At 35.1% G+C, this 27,057-nt stretch overlaps 1 protein-coding gene across 2 annotated transcripts in view; it reads right to left on the bottom strand.

The window, feature by feature from the left end:
* Positions 1 to 27,057, bottom strand: part of LOC148941598 (DNA excision repair protein ERCC-5-like) — a 263,737-nt gene that overhangs the window by 223,469 nt on the left and 13,211 nt on the right. Inside the window, exons 2-4 of one of the 2 annotated variants that reach the window (XM_089104023.1) lie at positions 23,252 to 23,427; positions 17,374 to 17,588; positions 8,938 to 9,142 (exon numbers count right to left, since the gene is read on the bottom strand). In XM_089104023.1, the coding sequence (XP_088960149.1) occupies positions 8,938 to 9,142; positions 17,374 to 17,588; positions 23,252 to 23,427 (596 nt within the window). The remainder of the gene's footprint in view (positions 1 to 8,937; positions 9,143 to 17,373; positions 17,589 to 23,251; positions 23,428 to 27,057) is intronic. The other variant, XM_089104024.1, reaches the window with a different exon arrangement.

Here is a 27,057-nt window from a genome sequence, read left to right as displayed (position 1 = left end):
TCGTCCATCATTCCAAAACCGAAATAAATAACTGTAGACTATTTCAAAAAGAAACAGTTGGTTGATAGCAGACCTTAGTTGCCTGATACAAACCTTAATTGAAATGGGAAGCAATTTAAAATACTTAAAGGAGCAAGGTTATGGTGGAGCCTCATCTAAAAGCGGCCAGTTTCAAAGTTGTGCTGCTAGTCTGTTAAATCTTTCCCCATGCAGTCTATGTTCACTCTGCAAGTCACTCCTTAAACTTATCCGTTATATTAAATTGTCTAGAAAGTTTGAAAGGTGTAATTAATTTCTTTAGAATTTCACCTAAATGCTCTGCAATTTTCAAACAAATTGTTCAAGAAAGTAATCCTATCACAGGGACAAAAAGAATAAGATTGAACGAATTTTACGAGACTCTAGATAGATGGAGCACTTAAAAGCAATCATTTTGCTTAAAGAGATGTTCATTATTATCTGTAAAGCTATAAGGGAAATTCAAAAACATCCTGATTCAGATTCTGAGTCTCCAAGCAAAGCTTATTCTTTGTTATCTGCTATTGAGAGATACAGTTTCGGTGCAGCTGTGGTTACTGTAAGCAAAGTTTTTAGTCTGTCACACAATTTGTCGACATCTTTGCAATCAGAAACTAAGGATATCGTATACTTTCTCAAATATGCTGATGATCTTAAGAGCAAAGTTAGAGACATGAGAGAGAGGAGTGAAGCTATGTTTCATCTACTTTAACTGAAGGGACTGAACTGTGTCAAGATTATAAAATCAGCAATAGAGTGCCGAGATAAGCTCCAAAACAAACGTATAGGAATAATTACGCAACAGCATCAGAGGATCATGAAATGTATTTACGACTTTCTATGTTTATCCCATTTATGGACTACGTTTATGGACTACGTTTACGGACTACGTTTATGGAGCCACGTTTATGGACTACGTTTATGAACTACGTTTATGGAGCCACGTTTATGGACTACGTTTATGGACTACGTTTATGGAGCCACGTTTATGGACTACGTTTATGGACTACGTTTATGAACTACGTTTATGGAGCCACCGCAATAATTACTTCCTCAGCACTGTATTTCGATCGACGAAGAAAAAACTATGGCTATATCAGATACTCTGACTAATTTTTGGGATCTTAATGCAGACAGCAATAGGGGAAGCTTGAAAGCTGAGTTAGCTCTGTGGAGGAGAATCTGGATACAAAACATTTCATAACGTGCTTAAAAGAATGTGATAAGAACGTTTCCCCCAAATTAAATCTATTTTGAAGATGGGTGCAACGATTGCCGTCACTAAGACTACGTGCGAGTGTTATTTTTCTACCCTGACAAGAGTGAATTCTTGTATCAGGAGTGCCTCAGGTCAGGAACGGCTTAATGGATTGGCCTTATTATCGATTAATTAAAAAAAAACTTTTTCCTCAAAATAAGTTTTTAAAAGAAAAGTAAAGAACTCCATTAAACAAAAAATGTGCAAAACTAAAATCAAATAATCTATCAAGCGTGAAACTACCACAAATCAGCATTGATAAATAAATGACATCCAAAACAAACAGGAATTTAAATAATTAACCGAGTCAAACTCAAAACGAGCATAAATTAACATAAGTTGGGCTTAGAACCCTTATGCCTTCCCAATGCCAGAACAAAATTTGCACTTTACTAAAAAAATATAAATGTTTTTACTTTTATAACTCTAATAAATCAAACGATATTAACATTTTGACTATTAAATATCATTATATGCATATTAAACAGAGAATACCCATTCAATTGTATCTTTTCAGCGCAGTACAAATTTTGTTCTGGCCTTGGGAAGGCATAGGGGTTTTGCACCCAAATTATGTTAATTCAATGAAAACCTTATATGCCCCCATGGCATAACTTATAATCCTTGCCCTGAGGAATGTGTGTGAGTGTCCTCCTTAAAAATATGTTTTCTATCTGGAAATCAACTACCCTGAAAAAAATCTCTATCTCAAAATTTTTATTGGATGTGTTTGGGGGAATGATGGGTGTGGGGGGGGGGTTGTTGCCCTCCAATCATTTTCGACTATTAAAAAGGGCACTAGCCCTTTGAATTTCCAGTCGAATGAGCTTTTATTGAAGTTTCTACGACAATGCCTTCTTCAAAAGCCTTATATACCCCCAGGGCATAACTTAAAACCCTTGCCCTGAGGGATGTGGGGGAGTGTCCTCCTCAGAAACATATTCTCTATCTGGAAATCAACTACGCTGAACAAAATGGCTATCTCAAAATTTTGATTGGATGTGTTTGGGGGGAATGAAGGGCGTGAGGAGGGGGGCTAGTTGCACTCAAATCACTTTCGACTATTATAAGGGTACAATCCCTTTGAATTTCCAATCGAATGAGCCAGTTTTGAAGTTTCTACGACAACGCCTTCTATAAAAACCTTATATGCCCCCAGGGCATAACTTAAAACCCTTGCACTGAGGGTTGTGGGGGAGTGTCCTCCTCAAAACATATTTTCTATCTGGAAATCAACTACGCTGACCGAAATGGATATCTAAAAATTTTGATTGGATGTGTTTGGGAGAATGATGGGCATGGAGGACTAGTTGCCCTCCAATCACTTTCGACTACTAGAAAGGGTACTAGCGATTTGAATTTTCAATTGAATGAGCCTGTTTTGAAGCTTTTACGACAACGCCTTCTATAAAAACCTCATATGCCCCCAGGACATAACTTAAAACCCTTGCCCTGAGGGTTGTGGAGGAGTGTCCCCCTCAAAAACATATTTTCTATCAGGAAATCAACTACGCTGAACAAAATAGCTATCTCAAAATTTTGATTGGATGTGTTTGGGGGAATGATGGGCGTGGGGGGGGGGGGGCTAGTTGCCCACCAATCACTTTCAACTATTAAAAAGAGTACTAGCCCTTTGAATTTCCAATCGAATGAGCCTGTTTTGAAGTTTCTACGACAACACCTTCTATAAAAACTTTATATGCCCCCAGGGTATAACTTAAAATCCTTGCCCTGAGGGTTGTGGGGGAGTGTCCTCCTCAAAAACATAGTTTCTATCTGGAAACAAAATGGCTATCTCAAAATTTTGATTGGATGTGTTTGGGGGAATGATGGGCGTGGAGGGTGGGCTATTTACCCTTCAATCACTTTCGACTATTAAAACGGGCACTAGCCCTTTTAATTTTCAATCGAATGAGCTTGTCTTGAATTTTCTACGACAGCGCCTTCTATAAAAACCTTGTATGCCCCAGGGCATAACTTAAAACCCTTGCCCCGAGGGTTGTGGGGGAGTGTCCTCCTTAAAAAGATATTTTCTAACTGGAAATCAACCACGCTGAACAAAATGGCTATCTCAAAGTTTTGATTGGATGTGTTTGGGGGAATGATGGGTGTGTGGGTGTGGGGGGGCTAGTTGCACTCCAATCACTTTCGGCTATTAAAAAGGGCATTAGCTCTTTCAATATCCAATCGAATGAGCCTTTTTTGAGGTCTCTACGACAGCGCTTTCTATAAAAACCTTATATGCCCTCAGGGCATAACTTAAAACTCTTGCCCCGTGGGTTGTGGGGGAGTGCCCTCCTCATAAAGATATTTTCTATCTGGAAATCAACTACGCTGAACAAAATGGCTATCTCAAAATTTTGATTGGACGCATTTGGGGGAATGATGGGTGTGGGGGGGGGGGGGTAGTTGCCCTCCAATCACTTTCGAATATTAAAAAGGGCACTAGCCCCTCCAATTTCCAATCGAATGAGCCCTTTTCGAAGTTTCTACGACGACTCCTTCGATACCAAGTGCCCAGGTATAGAGAAAAAAAAACAACACATTGTGCCCACATCGTTCTTTACTTAGGCAGCGCGCTCGCTGCCTATGATACACTGCGATGTTCCAGTCAATGCAGATGACGTTTTGAATAAACTAGCCCACAAAAAAAGGCGGCTTGATTTTATTTAATAATTACATATTTACAGTCTTGTCTCAACAAAAAATGTATCTCATATTCTAAAAAAAAATATTCTTCCTTTTTAACTAGTGCTACCATCCCTCAGTCAATTTATCCGTCCCCCTCCGAAATTTATCGCTGGGCTCACTCCTGCGAAGGGACACTATTATTTATAATAAACAGCCAAACTATAAACATCCAAAAATTTTGGGGCCTTTCCAGGAACCTTTTTCAACACCAAGACTCAAATCAAAAATACAAAATCTCGCTACAAAAAAGAAGAAGAAAAACAATTACCTAAACTGACATCAAATTCTGCGAAATGTTAAAATATTAAATAAAATTAAATACAAATATTTATCTTTAATATTTATCAATTAATTTTTATCATATTAACATTTATCAATTAATAAAATATTAATTTTATTAAATAAAATATTTATCACAGAAACAGCACATACGTACTTAAGCTCATATAAAAATCTAAATAGATATCGGGCATAAAAAGAAATCTTCTTCTACTCTACAAAATATTTTCCTGATATCATATCATCCATCTTCTAAATTGTCAAATTCTGAACTCTTCAGTTTCATATCAATTTGTTTTTGGAAAGCTCCTCTCAACTTCTCACCGTGGAGTCTATCAACGTCATGACCACCCAGAAGGTAGTTACCCTTCCTAAATGACAGCTGGAAATTAACCGTAGACGCTACTAGATGGTAATCTTTGCTTTTAACATCAATAACAGTTATCTTATACTACTATTAACTACTAACAGCTCACCACAGCACCAAGCCGCCTGAGGCCAACACAGCTACGCACGCTCCTCCTCCATCCCAATCTATTCAAAGCCTCCATTTGTACACCCTCCCACGGAGTTCCCATTTCCTTTAAAGCTTTCCTTATGACATCCTCCCACCCCAGACGAGGATGACCTGCTTTCCGTTTAGCCCTAGACGGTTGGCCGAAAAAAACAATCCTCAGCAATATCTCATCCTTCATCCCCAGAACGTGCCCTGACCATCTCAACCTTTCTTTCATTATAGCCCAAGAAAGCGGGATTGAACCACATTTTTCGTACAGCCTACTGTTTGAAATACGGTCAGTCAGCCGGGAACCCAGAAAAATTCGCAGGCAATTTCTCTGGAAAATATCTAGCAAATCTTCATCCGCTTTTCGGAGCACCCATGCTTCAGAGCCATATTTGACGATTGTCACTGTAGCTTCCAATATTCTTATCTTGGTTTGCAGACTTATCTTCCTATTCTTTCAAACTTTTTTTTAACTGTGAAAAAACTCCCTGAGCCTTGGCTATTCTACTTTTAACATCTTCAATGCTCCCACCCTCTTTCTAATAACACTACCAAAGTAAGCAAAACTGCCCACCTGATCAATCTTTTCTTATCCAATGTCACCTTTTCATCTTCACTTATTCCTAGCTTTAGTGACTTAGTCTTCTTAACATCAATTTTCAAACCTATTCTAGCACCCTGAACTTGTAAAACTTGTAAAACTTAATTCTTTTTGCTCACACTTTCATCTGGGATGCTTAAATCATCAGCATAATCTAAGTCCAGGAGACTTTTTCCTCCCCATTTGATTCCGTGGTCTCCCATTGCCTTTCCTGTGCTCCTTAAGACAAATCCCATTAAAATAATCCATATAAAGGGGGATAGAACACAACCCTGCTTAACTCCTGATTTAATAAAAAACCAGCTGCTAACCTCATTTCCTACCTTAACCGCAGCAGTGATATTCTCGTAAAACTAATCACTTTAATGTATTTGTTTGGTATCATTGGCAGCGCAATAGCGCTGCCTAAGTAAAGAACGATGTTGGCACAATGTATTATTATTTTTTTTTTTTTTTCTTGGTCTAAGACCAGGGACCACTTGGTCTTAGATTACTTCGTAACGAAGGAGTTGTCACAGAAACTTCGAAAAGGGCTTATTCGATTGGAAATAGGAGTGGCTAGTGCCCTTTTTAATTGTCAAAAGTAATTGGAAGGAAACTAACACCCCTTCATCGCCCACCATTTCCCCAAACAAAGCCATTTTGTTTAGCGTAATTGATTTTTAAACAGACATTATGATTTTGAGGAGGACACCCCTCCCTCGCTTTCAGGGCGAGATTGGAAAGCCGGGTCCTGGGGGCAAATACGGTTTTGATAGAAGTCGTTGTCACAAAGACCTCAAAAAAGGATCAATTAACGGGAAATTCAAAGGGCTAGGGCCCTTTTTAGTAGTCGAAAGTGATTGGAGGGCAACTAACCCCCCTCTCACGCCAAGCTTTTCCCCTAACACGTCCAATCAAAATTTTGAGATAGCCATTTTGTTCAACGTAGTTGAAAGTTCTGAAAATTAGGTCTTTGAGGATGACACCCCCCCCCCCACACATCCCTCAGGGCAAGGGCTATAAGTTATGCCCTCGGGTCATATAAGGTTTTCATAGAAGGTTTTGTCGTAGAAACTTCAAAAGGGGCTCATTCGATTCGAAATTGATATGGCTAGTGCCCTTTTTAATAGTCGAAAGTAATTGGAGGGCAACTAACCCCCCTCTCACGCCCACCTTTTTCCCGAACACCTACAATCAAAATTTTTAGACATCCATTTTTTTCAACGTAGTTGAAAGTTTCGGAAATTATGTCTTTGAGGATGACAACCTCCCCCACAACCCTCAGGGAAAGGGTTGTAAGTTATGCCATGGGGGCAAATGCGGTTTTTTATAGAAAGCGTTGTCGTAGGGTTCTAACTACACTTTCTACATAGGGTTCTAAGCCCTATTCTTTCTAAAAGCCCGAATATAATTTGTACTTTACTAAAAAAAAATTCTTTTTTTAATGTTTGCACTTATACCTTTAAGAAAACAAACATTAATTAAGATTTTAAGGAATAAATATCAGCATATATATATTGAACTGACAATGCACATTTTTTTCGGTAAATTCATTTGAATTTTTTTCAGTAAAATACAAATTATATTCTGGCTTTTAGAAAGCATAGGGTTCAGAACCCTACTCAGATTACTTTCTGCTCGTTTTGAGTTTGACTTATTGTAATTTCTGTTTGTTTTGGGTTTCGTTTATTTATTGATACTGACTTGTGGTAGTTGCACGCTTGGTATATTAAATATTCTATTTTTGTTCATTTTTGGTTTAATGGAGTTCTTTACTTTTTTTGAAAAACCTATTTTGTGCAAAAAGTTTTTTTTTATTAATACCATACAACAACAGAATCGAACGCCTGCTCATAATCTATAAAACTGAGGACCAAAGATGTTTGACACCTCAGGTACTTCTCAATTATTAACCTAAGAGTGAAAATAAAAACTTTTATAAGTTTTACATCAGTTACAAATTTTATAAAAAAAAATCCATAAAAATAAATATTAGAAAATTTATATTTTGTATTTTTTTTTTTAAGTAAAAACTCTTGCCTCCTGCCTCAATTTTAGGTTTATTCGTGTCAGGAAACCTCGATTTTTCAAAAATTACGAGGTTTTTAAGGTAGTACCTCAATTTCATGAGTTTTGTCATGTCGAACCGTTAGAATAAATAAGAAAAACTAATTAGTTAAATTCTACACAACTTTTTGTCCACAAATTTTAACATTAACAATTTTTTTTTATTAGGTTGTTTCAAAGTTACAATGTATTTAAGATAGCACTACATTTTTGTTAGTTTTGTCATGTCGAACAATTCGAATAAATAAGAAAAACTAATTAGCTAAATTTCACAAAACTTTTCGTCCACAAAATTCAAATAGTAACAATTTAATGATTCCAAAGACAAGTACACCCTCAAAGAAAGCTCAGTCTTCTTAAGCTGTTTGACACTTCACCCACGTTTCTAAATTTTAAGTTTGGCGCCCACTATCACCAAAATTGCATATCAGTATATGGAAGTATTTTTCAATAAAAATTAAATTCCACAAAAAAAATTAAAAATTTGATTTTTTAAGATGTATATGGCTGCATAAATTTCCACTTAACCAGTTCAAACAATCGGATTTCATTTTCACTGTCCTTGGTAATTCAGTAGTTTGTACTGATTGATGACGAGATAGATATTGTGGCAATAATTTTTGAATTTTCTACCTTTTTTAAAGACAATCAGATCCTCATTAGAATGCATGTTCTCAAAAGCCTCAAAGAATGAAGAAGTTTCCCCTTCTTTGTTCTTCTTGTCCAAAAAATGAATGTTTCACTATTTTAGAATTAGAAGTGTGTTTCCCCTTTTCTTTTTTTTTTTATCAAATTGTGATAATTGTATAAAACAACAAGTAGAACAACAGAGATTTTCTTTTTTAAGACAATGGATTTCCAAATTTTAAATGAATATTTCGACCCTATGTTTAAGGACCGTCCTAAGCATAACACAAATGAAAATATAAAAGAGAAACTTACATTAAAATACGACTTATTAATCTAAAATAATTTTGAAACAGCCCTAGCATCGTAAACTCAACAAATTTCAACCACGACTGATCGATAAATTGAGGTGCAATTCATTCATTCAGTCGATGCAATTCATTCAGACGAAATAGACATAATTAAATACACTCTTTCAATTCTAATCTTGCCTTTTTGGAAGCTAACCTCAGAGGCCATTTTGTTGCAGGTTCGCTAGTATTATCTATTGATTTTGTATAATATTTTGTTAAATCATTTTTAATTAAATTTGTGTATAAAGCATTCAGTGAGTACTCCCCCAAATCCCTATTTAAAGAAATATTATGTTATATTTTATATCTAATGTCAAATGATTCCCGAACAACCTGTTTTATGCCTAAATCATTACTAATGAGAGAGAATTTTTCAAAAAGTATTGTGTCGCTGGGGTAACATAAAATATGGCTACTTAAAGCAGAAGCAAACGAGTTATTAGAACTATTAGAAATTAAGACTTTATCTTTGTCTTGTTATTCGTTGTTTATGATGGAAAGACAGTGTGATCTTCCCATTATTTACGATAATTGTATTCTAATAAAATCAAGAAACCTGTGGCATTTCATAAAGTTTTCCCCATGAGTTCTGCTTCCTTGTTTCCCTTAAATCAGTCAATATATCATGCTGAACGCTAGCTGGAAGGGCACGAAATTCCGACGCATCGATGTCAACCGAATGAATATTAAAGTCAGAACCATTTCGATATTCGTCTTCTTCATCTTCAGTATCCGAGTCAGATAGATTTTCTGCCAAGCTTCTAAAAAATTTAAAGAAAATTAGCAGGTACAACTGTGACAACTGTTTACCAGTGGCGTAACTTCGTCAAAACTTGGGGGGATTGAGAAATTGGAGCCAGTTTTCTCAAATCAAGTGAAAATGACATTAATGTCAAAATGTCAAAAAGTCAAAATGTCAAAATGACAATGACAAAATGACATTGAAAACTGAAAATGAGCCATATAGTACCATAAAAGCAAAGATATACCAAAGAAAACTGACCCGCTTCTGTGGATGCTTAAATTGCGCAGGAATATCTTAGTTTTGGCAAGAGTTTTGAAGAAACTAAATTTAAGATGGGCGAGGATCAAACTAGGGTCTGGGGCGACAAAATGAGGTCTGAGGGGCGCAAACTGGGGTCTGACGAGGGGCAGTTGCCCCCTTGTACCACAGCAAATTACGCCCCTGAGTTTACTAGTTAGAGTTGCAATGTGGATTACTACATATAAGTAATTTTTGACGTAGTATGCACTTTTTTTTTGGCTTAATGGAGCTCATTACTTTTCTTTGAAAAGCTTGTTTTGTGGAAAAAGTTTTTTTAGATGAATTTCCGTTCGTTTTTTATTGACAAAGCCATTTTCATGAAAAAAAATATTTCATATCTTTTCGGTTTTTTTATAAGAATCCATTGTTTTGCATAATTGTGGGGGTTTGATATTCCCAATATCCCTAAAGAGTTTTATCCCTAAAGTACGTTATTTATACTATAATTTATACTATAATACACAACCAATCCTTAATATAATTCTCACTTGTGTTTGAATACAAACTTGTCCCACAGTACTTGTCCCACAGTAAATTACGCCCCTGAGTTTACTAATTAGAGTTGCAATGTGGCTTACTACATATAAGTAATTTTTGACGTAGTATGCACTTTTTTTTGGCTTAATGGAGCTCATTACTTTTCTTTGAAAAGCTTGTTTTGTGTAAAAGTTTTTTTTAGATGAATTTCCGTTCGTTTTTTATTGACAAAGCCATTTTAATGAAAAAAAAATAAAAATCATATCTTTTAGGGTTTTTTTATAAGAATCCATAGTTTGGCATAATTGTGGGGGTTTGATATTCCCAATATCCCTAAAGAGTTTTATCCCTAAAGTACGTTATTTATATTATAATTTATACTATAATACACAACAAATCCTTAATACAATTCTCACTTGTGTCTGAATACAAACTTGTCCCACAGTACTTGTCCCACAGCAAATTACGCCCCTGAGTTTACTAGTTAGAGTTGCAATGTGGCTTACTACATATAAGTAATTTTTGACGTAGTATGCACTTTTCCTGATAAAACGTCATTTATATTCAAATACAATCAACTTATTCAAACAATTTAGAATTCACATTTACACACAAGAGCTGTGGCAACCTCTTTTCAGGACCGTAAGATAATTTCACCCATGGGAATTTGATGTCAATTACAGGCTATAAAACCCTCAAGACGAATGATGCTCTCTAATGACAAACATCAACTTTTGAAGCATTAAAATTCCGCGGATCATATGAAAATAAGAAGAATATAAAAAGTGGAGAAAACATCAAAATTTGAATTTAGGAGGTTTGAAGCGGACGCCGTGGATAAAATTGCCGAAGATCTGGAATATGCAGCTAGATGGCATAATAGCAGAATATTGTATCGGCATGTTAATAAATTGAAAGGGAATAGTTAGCCTATACCTCTCCCAATCAAAGACAAGAACGGACCCATAATTAGTGATAAGGAAAGAGTTAAAGAGAGATGGGCAGAAAATATTTGAAAATGTGCTAAACCAGGATAGAGTTGCAGAAAAAGATATACTAAAAGAATGAAAAAGTTTGTGATACTTCGAATGTGAAGGAAGATTTAGTTTTTGAGGAAGAATTAGTGACAGTACTAAAAGGATTAAAAAATAAGGCCCCAGGTGCTCACAATATGGTAAATTATTTTTTTTGGAACATGGTGATTATGAGGTTAGAGACAAGTTACTGAAGATTATGAATACGGTTTTTGAAAAAGGGGAAATACCCACTGATTTTACGAAAACTCTAAATAAATCCTTCTATAACAAAGGTGGCAAGAGTGAGTGTGGTAATTAGACGCATTATCCTGTTTTTGTAGGAAACCAATTTCTCAGTATGATGATACGTCTTAGACTAGATGCTGTAGATAAAGTTTTAAGAAAGGAACAGACTGGTTTTAGGAAGGGTAAAGGATATGACGACCAATTTTTCACTCTTAGATTAACATTTGAGAAATGCCTGAGTGATCAATCGCCTTTAGTCCCCAGTTTACATATCACGAGCAAGCGTTAGATTCAGCTGATAATGTAGCTTTAGCGAAGGTCCTATCACTGCATTGTATACCAGATAAAAACATTAAAGTGACAAGTGCTATGCACGAGAATAACATTGCTGCTGTTAAGGTAGGAAACTAGGTTAGTAGCTGGTTTCGTAGTAAATCATGAGTTAGGCACGGTTGCGTTCTATCTTCTCTTATTTGGATCGTTTCGGTGAACTTCGTTATAAGGAGCCCAACAAAGGCAATGGGTGGACACGGAATCAAATAATGAAGTAAAACTCACATAGACACAGATCATACTGATGATTTAACCATGCTAGATGAAAATGTTAGCAAAATGAAACAGCTTTTAGAGTATACCAGCTCAGGGTGTAAACTTCACCTGTATAAATAAAGACGTTATCATAGGCAGCGCAATAGCGCTGCCTAAGTAAAGAACGATGTTGGCACAATGTATTATTTGTTATTTATTTATTTATTTATTATTTCTTTAGATCAGGGCAATTCGTATCGAAGGAGTTGTCGTAGAAACTTCGAAAAGGACTTATTCAACTGAAAATTTAAGTGGCTTGTGCCCTTTTTAATAGTCGAAAGTGATTGGAAGGCAACTAATACCCCTTCCACGCCCACCATTTCCCCAAACAAATCCAATCAAAATTTTGAGATAGCCATTTTGTTCAGCGTAGTTGATTTCCAGATAAAAACTATGTTTTTGAGGAGGACACTCCCCCACAGCCCTCAGGGCAAGGGCTGTAAGTTATGCCCTGGAGGCATATAAGGTTTTTATAGAAAGCGTTGTCGTAGAAACTTCAAAAAAGGCTCGTTCGATTGGAAAATCAAAAGGCTAGTGCCCTTTTTTATAGTCGAAAGTGATTGGAGGGCAACTAACCCCCCTCTTGCACCCGCCTTTTCAAAATTAGGTTCGGAATAAGTTTTAAAAATTAGGCCTTTGAGGATGATAACCCCCCTCAGAGCCCTCGGGGCAAGGGTATTAAGTTATGCCCTGGGGGCATATAACGTTTTTTATAGATAGTGATGTTGTAGAAACTTCAAAAAGGGCTCATTCAATTGGAAATTAGAAGGGCTTGTGCCCTTTTTAATGGTCGAAAGTGATTGGAGGATAATTATCAGACTTCTCACATCCACCATTTCCCCAACCATATCCAATAAGATTTTGAGATAGCCATTTTGTTCGACGTAGTTAAAAAGTCTGGAAATTATGTTTTTGAGGATGATACTCCCCCACATCTCTCAGGGCAAGGGTTGTAAGTTATGCCCTGGGGGCATATAAGGTTTTTATAGAAAGCTTTGTCATAGAAACTTTAAAAAAGGCTCATTCAATTGGAAATCAAAGGGCTAGTGCCCTTTTTTATAGTCAAAAGTGATTGGAGGGCAACTCTCATGCCCACCTTTTCCCCAAACACATCTAATCAAAATTTTTGGATAGCCATTTTGTTCAACGGAGTTGAAAGATCTGGAAATTAGGTCTTTGAGAATGACACCCCCCCCCCCCAAAGCCTCAGGCCAAGGGTTGTAAGTTATGCCCTGGGGGCATATAAGGTTTTTCATAGAAAGCGTTGTCGTAGAAACTTCAAAAAAGGCTCATTTTATTGGAAATTAAAATGGCTAGTGCCCTTTTTAATAGTCGAACGTGATTGGAAGGCAACTAACGCCCCTTCCACGCCCACCATTTATCCAAACACATCCAATCAAAATTATGAGATAGCGATTTTGTTCAAAGTAGTTTAAAGGTATGGAAATTATATCTAAAAGGATGACACTTCCCCCACAGCCCTCACCGCAAGGGTTGTAAGTTTTGCCCTGGAGAATATAAGTTTTTTATAAAAAGTGCTGTCGTAGGAACTTCTAAAGGGGCTCACTCGATTGGAAACTGAAAGGGCTCGTGCCCTTTTTAATAGTCGGAAGTTATTGGAGGGTAAATAACCCCCTCTCACGCCCACCATTTCCCCAAACAAATCCAATCAAAATTTTGAGATAGCAATTTTCTTCAACATAGTTAAAAGTTCTGGAAATTAAGTCTTTGAGGAGGACATCCCCCCAGTCCTCAGGGCAAGGGCTGTAAGTTATGCCCTTGAGGGATATAAGGTTTTTATTGAAAGCGTTGTAGAAACTTCAAAAGGGCTCATTCGATTGGAAAGTGAAAGGGCTGGTGGCTTTTTTAATAGTTGAAAGGGATTGGAGAGCAACTAACGCCAGTCTCACGCCCACCATTTCCCCAAACACATCCAGTCAAAATTTTGAGATAGCCATTTCGTTTAACGTAGTTGCAAGTTCTGGAAATTGGATCTTTGAAGATGACATCCCCCTCACAGTCCTCAGGGCAAGGGTTGTAATTTATGCCCTGGGGGCATATTAGGTGTTTATAGAAAGTGTTGTCGTAGAAACTCAAAAAGGGCTCATTCCATCGGAAATTGAAAGGGCCACTGCCCTTTTTAATAGTAGAAAGTGATTGGAAGACTTGACATTTTTACAATGTGGGTACAATGTATTATTTTTTTTTTTCTTTTTTTTTTTTTTTTTTTTAGACCAGGGCACTTCGTATCAAGGAGTTGTCTTAGGAACTTCGAAAAGGGCTTTCTTGTTTGAAAATAGAAAGGGCTAATGCCCTTTTTAATATTCGAAAGTGATTGGAGGGCAACTAGTCCCCCTCCCTCGCCCACCCTCCCATTTGCCCATTATGTTTGAAAACTAAATGTTGCCTTAAGATTAAATCCAAATGTATTGTGTTAATGCTAATTCCCAATAAGGCATCTCAGCAGTATCCCAAGAACGACTGAGTATATTATATTCAAACTTTCGGGGCTACTTCGGCTCTTAAAATTTAACCAAATCAAAATAGCGTAAGTGTATTCAAGCTATCAAAGAAAATAAGCAGATTTTTTTTGCGAATGGTATCAAGTTTTCTATTTCAGGTCGACTAGAATAGGTATGACACTAAATTAAACACTACTATTTGTGCCCAGATTTTTAAAAGAGTGTATGTTGTTAAAAATTGCTGAAAATTTTTCTCCAGCATAAAAATAGCAGGCCAAACTATAAAGTCTTAAAACAATGAAAAGATTTAAAGAATTATTTTCTTTTCCCTGAAAAGACTATGTCAATATAAAATGAACAGAAATTAATTTAAAAAACTTTTTCCACAAAATAAGTTTTTCAAGGAAAAGTAAAGAACTCCATTAAACCAAAAATGAGCGAAAATAAAATCAAATAATCTACCACTACCACAAATCAGCATCGATAACTAAATGAAACCCAAAACAAACAGAAATTACAATGAATGACCGAGTCAAACTCAAAACGAGCAGAAATTAACATGAGTAGGGCTCAAAACCCTTATGCCTTCCCAAGGCCAGAACATAATTTGCACTTTAGTGAAACAATATAAATGTTTTTATTTTTATAACTTTAATAAATCAAATAATTTAACATTTTGATTACTAAATATCAGTAAATGTTTTTTAAACTGACAATGCACATTCATTTGTATTTATTCAGTAAAGTGCAAATTATGTTCTGGCCTTGGGAAGGCATAGGGGTTTTGAGCCCTATTAGATGTTTTCCAGAGAAATTGCTTACGGATTGTTCTGGGTACCGGCTGACTGACCGTATTTCAACAATAGGGTGTACGAAAAATGTGGTTCAATACCGCTCTCTAGAGCTATAATGAAAGTAAGGTTGAGATGGCTAGGGCACGCTGTGCGGATGAAGGATGACAATTGTCGAAGATTGTCCTTTTTGGCCAACGGTCTAGGGCTAAACGGAAAGCAGGTCGTCCTCGTCTGGGGTGGGAGGATGTCATAAAGAAAGATTTAAAGGAAATGAGAACTTCCTGGGAGTGTGTAAAAAGGGAGGCTTTGAATAGATTGGGATGGAGAAGGAGCGTCCGTAGCTGTGTTGGCATCAGGCGGCTTGGTGCTGCAGTGAGTTGTTATTAGTAGTAGTAGTTAGTTTATGAGTGTTTTAATGAATCAATTAGGGCACAATGAATCAATTAGATCACATGTTCCCTCTGAACCAAGCAATTTGGTGACAAGCCAAATTTGGCGTTGTAACTTGAGCAAAAAGAGCAAGACACTTATTTCATTGGATTCATTAGTGTCAGATATGTTTTAAGGGGAATGAAATTAACAGTCCCCGAGCTGGTGTTCCTCCTACAAAACTCAAACTTTTTTCCGAATTTTACGATGTATTACGTTTTGCGTTAGTTATTCTGCTACCAGAAGGGAGGTATTATTCCACAGTACCCTTATTCAGGTTTGGTCTAAATCAAGGGAGATGAGAATTTAAATCCTACTCCCCCCCCCCACACCCCTTACTATATCTATCTGACGGCCCACGGATAATTGGAGAATTTGAGCATTGAAATCCGCTCTATTAGTCATCTGCTCCCCCCCCCCCTGCCTACACAATAAACCACTGCCCCTCCTTCCTGGTAGCTGATACGCAATTACACATCACCAAATATAATTTCAATATAAATAAAGTGAATGAACTTATTCAGATCAAGCCTCAAGATAAACAGCAACATTAACCATTTACCATGTATGCACTACGTGACTTTTCAGGAACAAAAGCAGCATTACCTCCTCTGCAACTGGGAAGCTTGATATATGGTTCTTTGATACCTTTAAATCAATTGGCCATCTCAGATGACGGCAATTTAGTCCTCTTGTGGCAAAATTGTAGTTTCGTGCAACAAAAAAAAACGAAAAACGCCACTTTCCCAAGGTGTCTTTAGTCACTTGAAAACATCCGTAAAACTCTTAGTCTTTTAATTTAATGTATTAGCTGTACTCGAATGAGCCCTCTCACGATCTTCCAGGACAATCGGTTCGATATGATCACCCTTGGGGAAAACAAAAACAAATAAAAACGAATCCATGATCTTTCTTCTGAAAAATAAAATGCGAAATTCGACATTTTTGTAGGTAGGATCTTGAAACCTCGACAGGAGGGCTCTTTGATGTTCAAATTTAATGGTGGATTTTCATCAAGATCGCTTGTATGCTTGGTGGTGTTTCCATCCCTCCCCCTGAAAATCCCTCCCCTTTTTCCTCGGGCTATTGGTTTTTGATGGGGAACATTAAATTTAATGACTTTTATATATTTGGAGTCAGCATAAAAATTTATTCTTTCGATGCTTTCACTTTTATCACAATTCCATATTTTAGAGTTTCGGTTACTATTGACCCAAATTGCTCCTTACTATCACTTCGTTACTACGAACTATTTGATATATTTATCATTATGTTATTATATTATATCATTATATTATAACGCTATACTATTATTATTTTATCTATGGTATTATATTATTATTATTGAAATTATATTTGTGATTATGTTTATTTACATACCATTGAATAAGTCTATTTATCATATATATATTTATGATTTTTATGGATAGCCAATTAAAATTCTAGAGTAGCTGCCATGAATTTGGCGTCTGGTTCCTTTCTGAATCATCTTATCAACCGTCCCCAAAGCTTGAGAGGAACTTAAATAATTTCTCAGACCACACTGGCTAATCATGATAAAGCATAAAATCGCAAAGAAAACAAGGACAATTAACAGCCAATGAAAAAATTGAAAAATTATGCAAATATTTCGGTCAAGACCTCCGTTTGACCGTCCTCAGTGCAGAATAAAACTAATGAAAATATAAATAACCAAACCTTAAAATAAAAACACAAAAGTAAAATTGGATGACCCTTTCTCAGTAAGGGTGAAAGGGTAAAGGGTAACAGTAACGGTTGAGACGAACCGATTGCCCCCCCCCCCCCCTAAGGAACATATACTGGATCAAAAATGTGTATTAAATGCTTGGTTCCTAATATTTAACCCTTTCAAGAGGAACTCATCCCCCTGTATTTACATTCAATGTCAAGCAGGAAAGAGGGAGGAGAAACTACCTTTCATCAATAGTTTCTTCACTGGCTGGTATTCCAGAAGATGTAGATGGCAGCTCAAACAAATCTTTCTCTCGCCTTTGTCGATTCTGTGCTAACTTTAATAGCATATCGTCTTTCCTTCCAAGCAGTTCACTTTGAACCAATGTGCTGAACAATTTTTCTTGAAGCCTATTGGTTTTTGAAAGAGCAGCTTCTCTCTTAATTCGACGAGATGCCTAGAAAAGACGTTTCAAGTACATTAAAATGAAAGTAATTAAAGGTAAAGAATAGGGCACTGGACTTTACAATCCCTATGGGCGGTGCTAATCTCAGTTTCATGGCCCTTCAGCCAGTAAGTGGCCAGTCATTCTGTGCTTTCGCACGCCCTTCCTGTTTACCTTCCCCAGATTTTTACAGGTACCCATTTATAGATGGGTCGACTCTAGCTGAGCTTAGAGATTCACACCAATGACCCCTGTTCCAAACCATGTAACAAACGACACCAGGACTCAAATTATGTTCTTATGGACAAAGAACTTCAAGTCTAGCATGCTAACCACTCGGCTAGGACCAGTTACGGTTCTGGCCAATCTTGCCCTCGGGACAAAATTTTGATCAGCCCCATTCCCCCTGTCTCTGACATAATTTGCAGGTCAAATTTTTACAAAATTTTCATTTATTAACAAAATTACTTTTAATTTATTAATTAATTAATAATTTCTTCTTTAATTACTTTAATTTATTATTCAAATTATTTACTTAATTATTATTCACAATTCCAATTTAATTATTTTGATAATTGTTATTTCTTTAATTTAATTTTTTAATATATTTTAATTAATTAATAATTTGTATTTATTTTCATTTATTAACTGTACCCTCTAAATTATTTTAACAAAAATGAAATCGAAAAAATTACAAAATGATTATAACCATTACATTATTTATTTGAAATATTGCGCGCCTAAAATTCCTGCACCCAGGGCAAGTGCCCCCTCTGCAATAAGCAGTTTCGCCAGTCAGACTTGCATAGAGGAGGAAAATCCCCTTAACGGTTTTTCAAGGATCGGTCCTAGAGTTCTGTGTAATTATGCCTACAAACCAGCACGAGGACCCAATCTATTTTGAGGGATTTGTTCCTTCTTCATGCCCCCCCCCCCCCTAAAGTGAATTTTTGGACCGGAATATAAAATTTCTTAAAAGTTCCTTTCAACCACTCTAAGGCTGGAGAAATATCCCCTGTCCTGTGAGCAAGTGTTTTCATTCCCGATCTCCAATTATCAACATTTACTTAGTAATAAAAAAGAATGGTATAAAGATAAGTGAATAAAAGCAAAACATTGGGCAAAAACTCAGAGAAAAATCAAGAGCCGCTATAAAAAAAAAAAATAACAAGAAAATAAAAAAAACATTCTTCTGCAAACTGTTTTGTTTTATTGTACTCATATTCCAATTTCGTCCTATATTCGTCATTAGTGACTTCTAGGCCAACTTTATACCAACTTTATTTGATATCAAGCACCAAACTTGAAACACAAAGTCCCTGGCTTAGTTCACTTTTGATCACTCAAGGTTATTTCCTCAATAGTTTCTGAGTGATCATAAGTCAAAAGAGGTTACATCAAAATTTCTATCAGTATAGTTTCCTCCAGCCATACATCTTAATGAGTATTTTAGAATCTTAGAATAGTACAAGCGGCTACGGAAAATTTCGATGAGGACATTCAAGATTCGAGGAGGAACAAGACATAACCTAATTAGGTAGTAGGGGCCCCCAAGTTTATGGAACCCACTCATGTTTTGCTACATACAATGGGCTTCTTCAATCATCGTTTAAAATGCTTAAAAATTGCTCGACATAAATAAAATTCCCGAGCCTTAAAATAAAAATCCCTATCACTACTAAACTTCAGGAGTATATAAAGCGATTTTAAAAATACGGCCCCAATTTTGGCCCCTCATATGAGACTCGTTATAAGAGATGACGAAACTCAATCTGAAGTCGTATATACAAGTTATGGGTTTCAACTTGAGACTTTGGCTATCTGATCAAATGTCCTCTCTTTAAAATAAATTAGCCTAAACTTAGTGTTTTGATTGGACCCTCAAGAAAATAATCAATTATCACCCCCTAGTTAGGGGTAATTAATATTCCTAAGATTATGGAAGAGAGATAATAGAGAAAACTTCAGCACTTTAAGGTGAATTTAATTGGCATTAGAAGTGACTAGAATGACAGTGGAACATTATCTAAAGGGATTTGAAAAAAAAACTCAAAATCAAAACATCAAAGCCAAAGTTTAATTCACTGGAATCCAGATTTCAATCAAAGGTTAACTTGATCAAACCTGAATACTTTCTGTAAGCAGACATACTGATGTCTTTTTAAACTACACCTATTGTTACTGAAATAGTTCAAGAGAGATTAGTAATCAGAGCATGGGCTATTTTTTTGCTTATTTTTTTTATTTACGCAAATATTGAAGCAAAAGGTGGCCTCAGATACAAATTCCTCTTGCCCCAGATGCAATACAGGAGTTGAGGATGAGGCACATATTCTGGCTGGGTGGCAGCAGCTTTTTGCAGACCACTTAAAAAGTACAATCATCCAGGTTTGTTAATATGCTACAGAAGTAGTAAACAAAGGTTAGTAACACATTTTTAGGGGGGTGGGGGGGGATAATTATTACTTATGTTATTTTTATTATGTATATTATGGAATACTGTATTGTATAACCTTCTTAGGTTTATAATGAGAAAAAATTTTGTATGCACGGTATTGATGTTGAAAGGAAAGGAGAGTAATATAATTTTGTGTTTTTGTTGCTGTTGTTTTTGTTTTGTTGTTGTTTGTTTTGGTGTTTTGTTGTTGTTGTTTTTTCAAATACTGTGTTGTATGGCCTTGTTCAGCTTATCTATCTATCTATACTTTGTGTGTCCTCGTGGTAAAAATGGTTCTCTTATCTGGTACCCAACGTAAGTCAAAATTAAGTCATATATGAAAAACTTTTAATTAATACATATATTTTTATAACTAGCATTATGATTTTGCTGGGTAATGCCAGCTAGCATTGGTTGTTTTCAGACACGATCTTCAAATTCTTTTCTTAGTCGTTTTCTGTAACTTTTGCCATATCCTTTGACCTTCCAACCATAAATTTAGAAAAACAAATGAATCATGTAGAAGAAATTTTAACTGAGTCGTTATAAATTCATTCAAATAGAATTTTCATTCATGTTCATTCCCTAATTCATTCACAAATGATTCCTTTAAATCGTCACTTTTCACTGAATTATGAATCAAGATATGTCACTTCAAGCTGCAGGCTAGAGATACTAAAAACCAGCTCTTTAGAGTTTATAGAGAAGAACTAACACCAAATTAATGTTAAGTCGAAGTTTAAAAATTAATTAATAAAATTAAGACTCCCAACTAATTTCTAGTTTAAAAGAGCTTAGAAATATATTAACTCATTCCTCCTGGAAACCAACCAAGGACAAAAATTAAGCCCCACTCTTTCACCATCCAACCCCAAATCTGTCATATCTTAAGGGAATATCCTCTCGTATCATCTGCTGTTTTCTTTTTACTATCCTTCAAAGGTTCTAAAATGCCAAACGCTAGATGGCGCTGATGTTTCTTTCTAAAACTAGCGCCAGATTCTACTCTTAAAAGTAACCCATACTCAGAGCCATTCCTAGGGTTGGTGGTACCTAGAGCAAAATTAATTACAGCACACACCACTTGACTCAAACACAAGCAAAAGAGGCTGAATCAAAATGACAATTGGATCAAAGTGGGCAATTCCCCAGCCACGGCACCCCTCAAGCCACAAAACCCAAGGAAATTGCCCCGGTTGCACCCCTAGGAACGACTCTGCCCTTTGGTGAGCTCCTTATTAGCAATTATAGCCTTATTATTTCAAAAAGCAGATCATTTAATGTGGCAAATTTCAGAATAAAATGCTATTCAATTATCCTCAATAAGGAGCTTTACTGCATGAAAAATACTGAATTTTTTAGATCCTGCAAAATTGCCAAAACTCCCCAAAAAAGCAAAAAAAAATCTTACTGTGAAAAGATTTAATGCAAAATTTTGTTAATAATTCATTGATGTTGGCATTTTTCATATACATTGGCAAAAGATGTTCTTTATAGTTCATTATCAAATGGTTTCTTTAAATCGTCATTTTGGAATTAATTAAGAGTAGCATACATGACAACAATAAATTATTCTGAATTAAAATTGGACAAAAGAATGAGGATAAATGGAAACTGGCACTAGTTTTAAAGAAAAAATCACCTACGCCATCTAGCATTTGGCATTTCATGGTGCTTTTTAGTGTAAAAAAAAAGGTAAAATTAGTGTAATTGGCAATAATAAGTGTATTAGTAAACGTCCAATCTCATTTCTGAAGAAAGAAAAACAATTACCAAGTTTGGAAAAAAGTACCAAGAAAAACCAAACGTTAGATGCCATATGTGATTTGTTTTTCATATATATATTTGCACCAATTTCCACTCTTATAAGTTACTCATACTTTTTTATATGGCCTGAATAGTAAATCTGACTAACTGTAAAACTAAAACAAAAAAAAATTATTAAAAGAAGCTGACAAATTTACAAATGCTCCTCAAACACTTCAATGGTGGTACTGCATTGTTAGTTTTTTTGAGATGGTAAATCAAAGACAAAAACTGGCTTAATTCTCTTAATTATTCTATAAACTACTCTGTAAAGTCTACAATTAATTCTATAAATAAACTTTAACAAGAAGGAGATGATAAATTTGCCTATGTTTTTTTCTTCAATAATGATGCTCCTCCATCAAATAAAAAAAACTGGCTTACTTCTATAAATAATTCCATTAATTCTATAATTGTATTCCATAATTAAATTATAATGAGAAGATGATAAATTACCAATGTTTGTTTCTTCAATGGTGGTAGCCTACTGCATTGTTAGTTTTTTTGAGATGGTATATCAAAGACAAAAACTGGCTTAATTCTCTTAATTATTCTATAAACTACTCTGTAAAGTCTACAATTAATTCTATAAATAAACTTTTACAAGAAGGAGATGATAAATTTGCCTGTGTTTTTTTCTTCAATAATGATGCTCCTCCATCAAATAAAAAAACTGGCTTACTTCTATAAATAATTCCATTAATTCTATAATTGTATTCCATAATTAAATTATAATGAGAAGATAATAAATTACCAATGTTTGTTTCTTCAATGGTGGTACTGCATTGTTAGTTTTTTTGAGATGGTAAATCAAAGACAAAAACTGGCTTAATTCTCTTAATTATTCTATAAACTACTCTGTAAAGTCTACAATTAATTCTATAAATAAACTTTAACAAGAAGGAGATGATAAATTTGCCTATGTTTTTTTCTTCAATAATGATGCTCCTCCATCAAATAAAAAAAACTGGCTTACTTCTATAAATAATTCCATTAATTCTATAATTGTATTCCATAATTAAATTATAATGAGAAGATGATAAATTACCAATGTTTGTTTCTTCAATGGTGGTACTCCTCCATCAAACACAAAAACTGGCTTACTTCTATAAATAATTCCATTAATTCTATAATTGTATTCCATAATTAAATTATAATGAGAAGATGATAAATTACCAATGTTTGTTTCTTCAATGGTGGTACTCCTCCATCAAACACAAAAACTGGCTTACTTCTATAAATAATTCCATTAATTCTATAATTGTATTCCATAATTAAATTATAATGAGAAGATGATAAATTACCAATGTTTGTTTCTTCAATGGTGGTACTCCTCCATCAAACACAAAAACTGGCTTACTTCTATAAATAATTCCATTAATTCTATAATTGTATTCCATAATTAAATTATAATGAGAAGATGATAAATTACCAATGTTTGTTTCTTCAATGGTGGTACTCCTCCATCAAACACAAAAACTGGCTTTATTTTGTAAAACATCAGCTTACATATTCTGTGAAATAAGCCAAGTTGATGGGCATTTGCCAATGGCTGTCCATTTGCATCTCGGAAACCTTTTGTAGCCTGGTGGAGCCAAATAGAAACATCTGAAAATTCACCACTCTTAATATACCAACACATCGAAATAAAAACATTTAATTAGCCCCGCCTCCCCTCTCCTCTCAAACCCATCTTAGATATATACACACCTGAAAACCATTTTTTTTTTTTTTTTCGGTTGTTCCATAGTTATAAAGTTTTTGGGGAAGTACCAAATAATCATCAGTGTTGCTACAAAACGAACTAGTTAAAAGCACACATCTTTTCAACTGTAGAATTACAAACATAAGCAATCTCTTGGTTTCCAAAAGCTGCTTCGCTTTCAAAGAAAAACTACACCTGCTTAATCTGTTTTGTCCCATATGTCTTTAGCCCATTTTTGGCCAACCTTTCATGTGAAATTTTTTATCATTATTATTTGGCACCAGCTTCTACCAAAAATTGCACAACTGCACTTGGAGGTTTATTCCTTAGAAACTAAATTCCCATTTGTTTTTTATGTTTTTTTAAGATAGGCCTGTATGGTTGTGTAGTTTTCCACTTAAGCAAATAAAAAAAAAAATAGGTTTCGCTTTCACTGTCCTGGATACTTTTAGATAAAGCAAAGATGTGAAAAATTATAACATGAGAGGAGTTAAAATGTTTTTGTGGAGCTTTGCAGTCTCTCTTCAGGTTTATAATAGTTTATAGCTAATATAAATTTTTGTAGTTTATAATAGTCCAGGAGCTGGTGTTGGATTCTTTTGTAGGCCTATCACAATATTTGCAGTTCCTTCATATAATTTAATAAAAAACCTATATTAGTTTAAGCAGTTGCTAAGACTCATGTTGTGTCAATTCATTTTAATAAGTCTGAAGAACAATATTGGAAAAGAATGGAGCATATATTACGAAATTTCTTTTAGGTTGCCTGAAAAGCCAATCTGTTTAGATTTATGAATCTGGAAGTATGTGACAGGTTATAATGTGAAATTGTTTTATCTATAATAGTTGTGTTGTATATGTATTCTAATTGCTGTATGACAAAGCATAGCTGCATATTATTTTGATTCCCGTTTTTCAATGCAGGCAGTTGCTGCAGGTGAATAAATTCCTACCAATAGCAAAATAAATAATACATGATCAAGTTCAGTGAATACAGACTGAAGTGACACCCAAGCATACTAGTAATTACAGAAGGCACATAATAATCGAGTGATACAAAACATATATGACCTATTGATCAAACAGGTCAAACTCCAAACAACAACAACAACAACAGCCTCAAAAGTAATATCTTATTTTTGTGAAAAGCAGTATTTTACTAAAATGCTTAAAAATAGCAATGTTCATAGGCTACCAAAAAGATTTTCTTTGTTTTTTAGATATAATATGAATTAACATTTAACACATTCAAATTTATAAATTCATATTATTTAAGAAGAACAACAAATTTTCAAAAAATACTCTTCTCAACTAACAATCCTTTATTTATTTTTTATATAGTTAATACAGCGCAGCGGCTATGGGACTCTCCTCTGGGGAAGATGGATTGACGTTCAGATTGCTCTTTAGTAACAATAAAAACTATATCATCAAACTTTTGTCTTGTGGTGACACAGTGGGTTTAACCTTAACTTGGTCATACAGGACACAGAGATCCAACCCAGCTATAGCAACACACTGCAGGGCTGTAGCAACACACCGCAGGGGACCTTAGTAGTCAAGAAGCATCGTTAATCTGAATTCTTATCTACTTTTAGAATCCTTAAAATGGCAATTGAAATTTTTATCTGAAATCACGTAAAGCCACTAATGAAATTCCTCCCAATGAAAATAAAAAAAACTCAAAACTATTGGTTATGCTGTATGGTGATTTTAATATATCAGATTTCAGTTTAGGCTATCTAATCTGTTGGGTACTCTCTCCCTAACATCCCATTGTGCACTGCGACTGAAACCCTTGCCAAAATCTTTCTAGCTTAAGTTGCTAACCCCACCAGATAAAGATAATTACAGTAGCCTTTTTTATTGGATCTTCTAATTAGCCTACTAATACAGTGCTACTAGCAGTGCAGTAGTTATGGGACTCTCCTCTGAAGAAGAAGGATTGAAGTTTAGATTGTTTAGAAGTTTAAATGGCAGTGGATATGACCTTTGGAATAGTGTTAATTAAACAACTCTTGATGGGAGACAAACACAAAAAATAATGTGAAACCTCAAAATCAGAAAACTTTTGTTGGTAATAGTCAAGACCATGTGACCATTTGAAGACAATCCTAAAGACACAGAAAAACTACTTCTAATCAACTTGTTTATATCATTCATAAAAATGCACTCGTTCACTTTACCCCTGCTTGTACTGGTTCGTGTCAAACCAATTTAAAGAATGATGAATAGAATAGAATTTTTAAAATTACTATCACAGCATTGTTGCCGAATTTGAATTTTACGTCCAAAAAAAAGCACTATATATATATATATATATGCTGTATGGTGATTTTAATATATCAGATTTCAGTTTAGGCTATCTAATCTGTTGGGTACTCTCTCCCTAACATCCCATTGTGCACTGCGACTGAAACCCTTGCCAAAATCTTTCTAGCTTAAGTTGCTAACCCCACCAGATAAAGATAATTACAGTAGCCTTTTTTATTGGATCTTCTAATTAGCCTACTAATACAGTGCTACTAGCAGTGCAGTAGTTATGGGACTCTCCTCTGAAGAAGAAGGATTGAAGTTTAGATTGTTTAGAAGTTTAAATGGCAGTGGATATGACCTTTGGAATAGTGTTAATTAAACAACTCTTGATGGGAGACAAACACAAAAAATAATATGAAACCTCAAAATCAGAAAACTTTTGTTGGTAATAGTCAAGACCATGTGACCATTTTAAGACAATCCTAAAGACACAGAAAAACTACTTCTAATCAACTTGTTTATATCATTCATAAAAATGCACTCGTTCACTTTACCCCTGCTTGTACTGGTTCGTGTCAAACCAATTTAAAGAATGATGAATAGAATAGAATTTTTAAAATTACTATCACAGCATTGTTGCCGAATTTGAATTTTACGTCCAAAAAAAAGCACTATATATATATATATATATATGCTGTATGGTGATTTTAATATATCAGATTTCAGTTTAGGCTATCTAATCTGTTGGGTACTCTCTCCCTAACATCCCATTGTGCACTGCGACTGAAACCCTTGCCAAAATCTTTCTAGCTTAAGTTGCTAACCCCACCAGATAAAGATAATTACAGTAGCCTTTTTTTATTGGATCTTCTAATTAGCCTACTAATACAGTGCTACTAGCAGTGCAGTAGTTATGGGACTCTCCTCTGAAGAAGAAGGATTGAAGTTTAGATTGTTTAGAAGTTTAAATGGCAGTGGATATGACCTTTGGAATAGTGTTAATTAAACAACTCTTGATGGGAGACAAACACAAAAAATAATGTGAAACCTCAAAATCAGAAAACTTTTGTTGGTAATAGTCAAGACCATGTGACCATTTGAAGACAATCCTAAAGACACAGAAAAACTACTTCTAATCAACTTGTTTATATCATTCATAAAAATGCACTCGTTCACTTTACCCCTGCTTGTACTGGTTCGTGTCAAACCAATTTAAAGAATGATGAATAGAATAGAATTTTTAAAATTACTATCACAGCATTGTTGCCGAATTTGAA

This window comes from Artemia sp. Qi Xiang Cuo, chromosome 18 (assembly GCF_049724085.1).
Source record: "Artemia sp. Qi Xiang Cuo chromosome 18, ASM4972408v1, whole genome shotgun sequence".
NCBI lineage: Eukaryota > Metazoa > Arthropoda > Branchiopoda > Anostraca > Artemiidae > Artemia > Artemia sp. Qi Xiang Cuo.
This window is presented reverse-complemented; position numbering and strand designations above follow the sequence as displayed.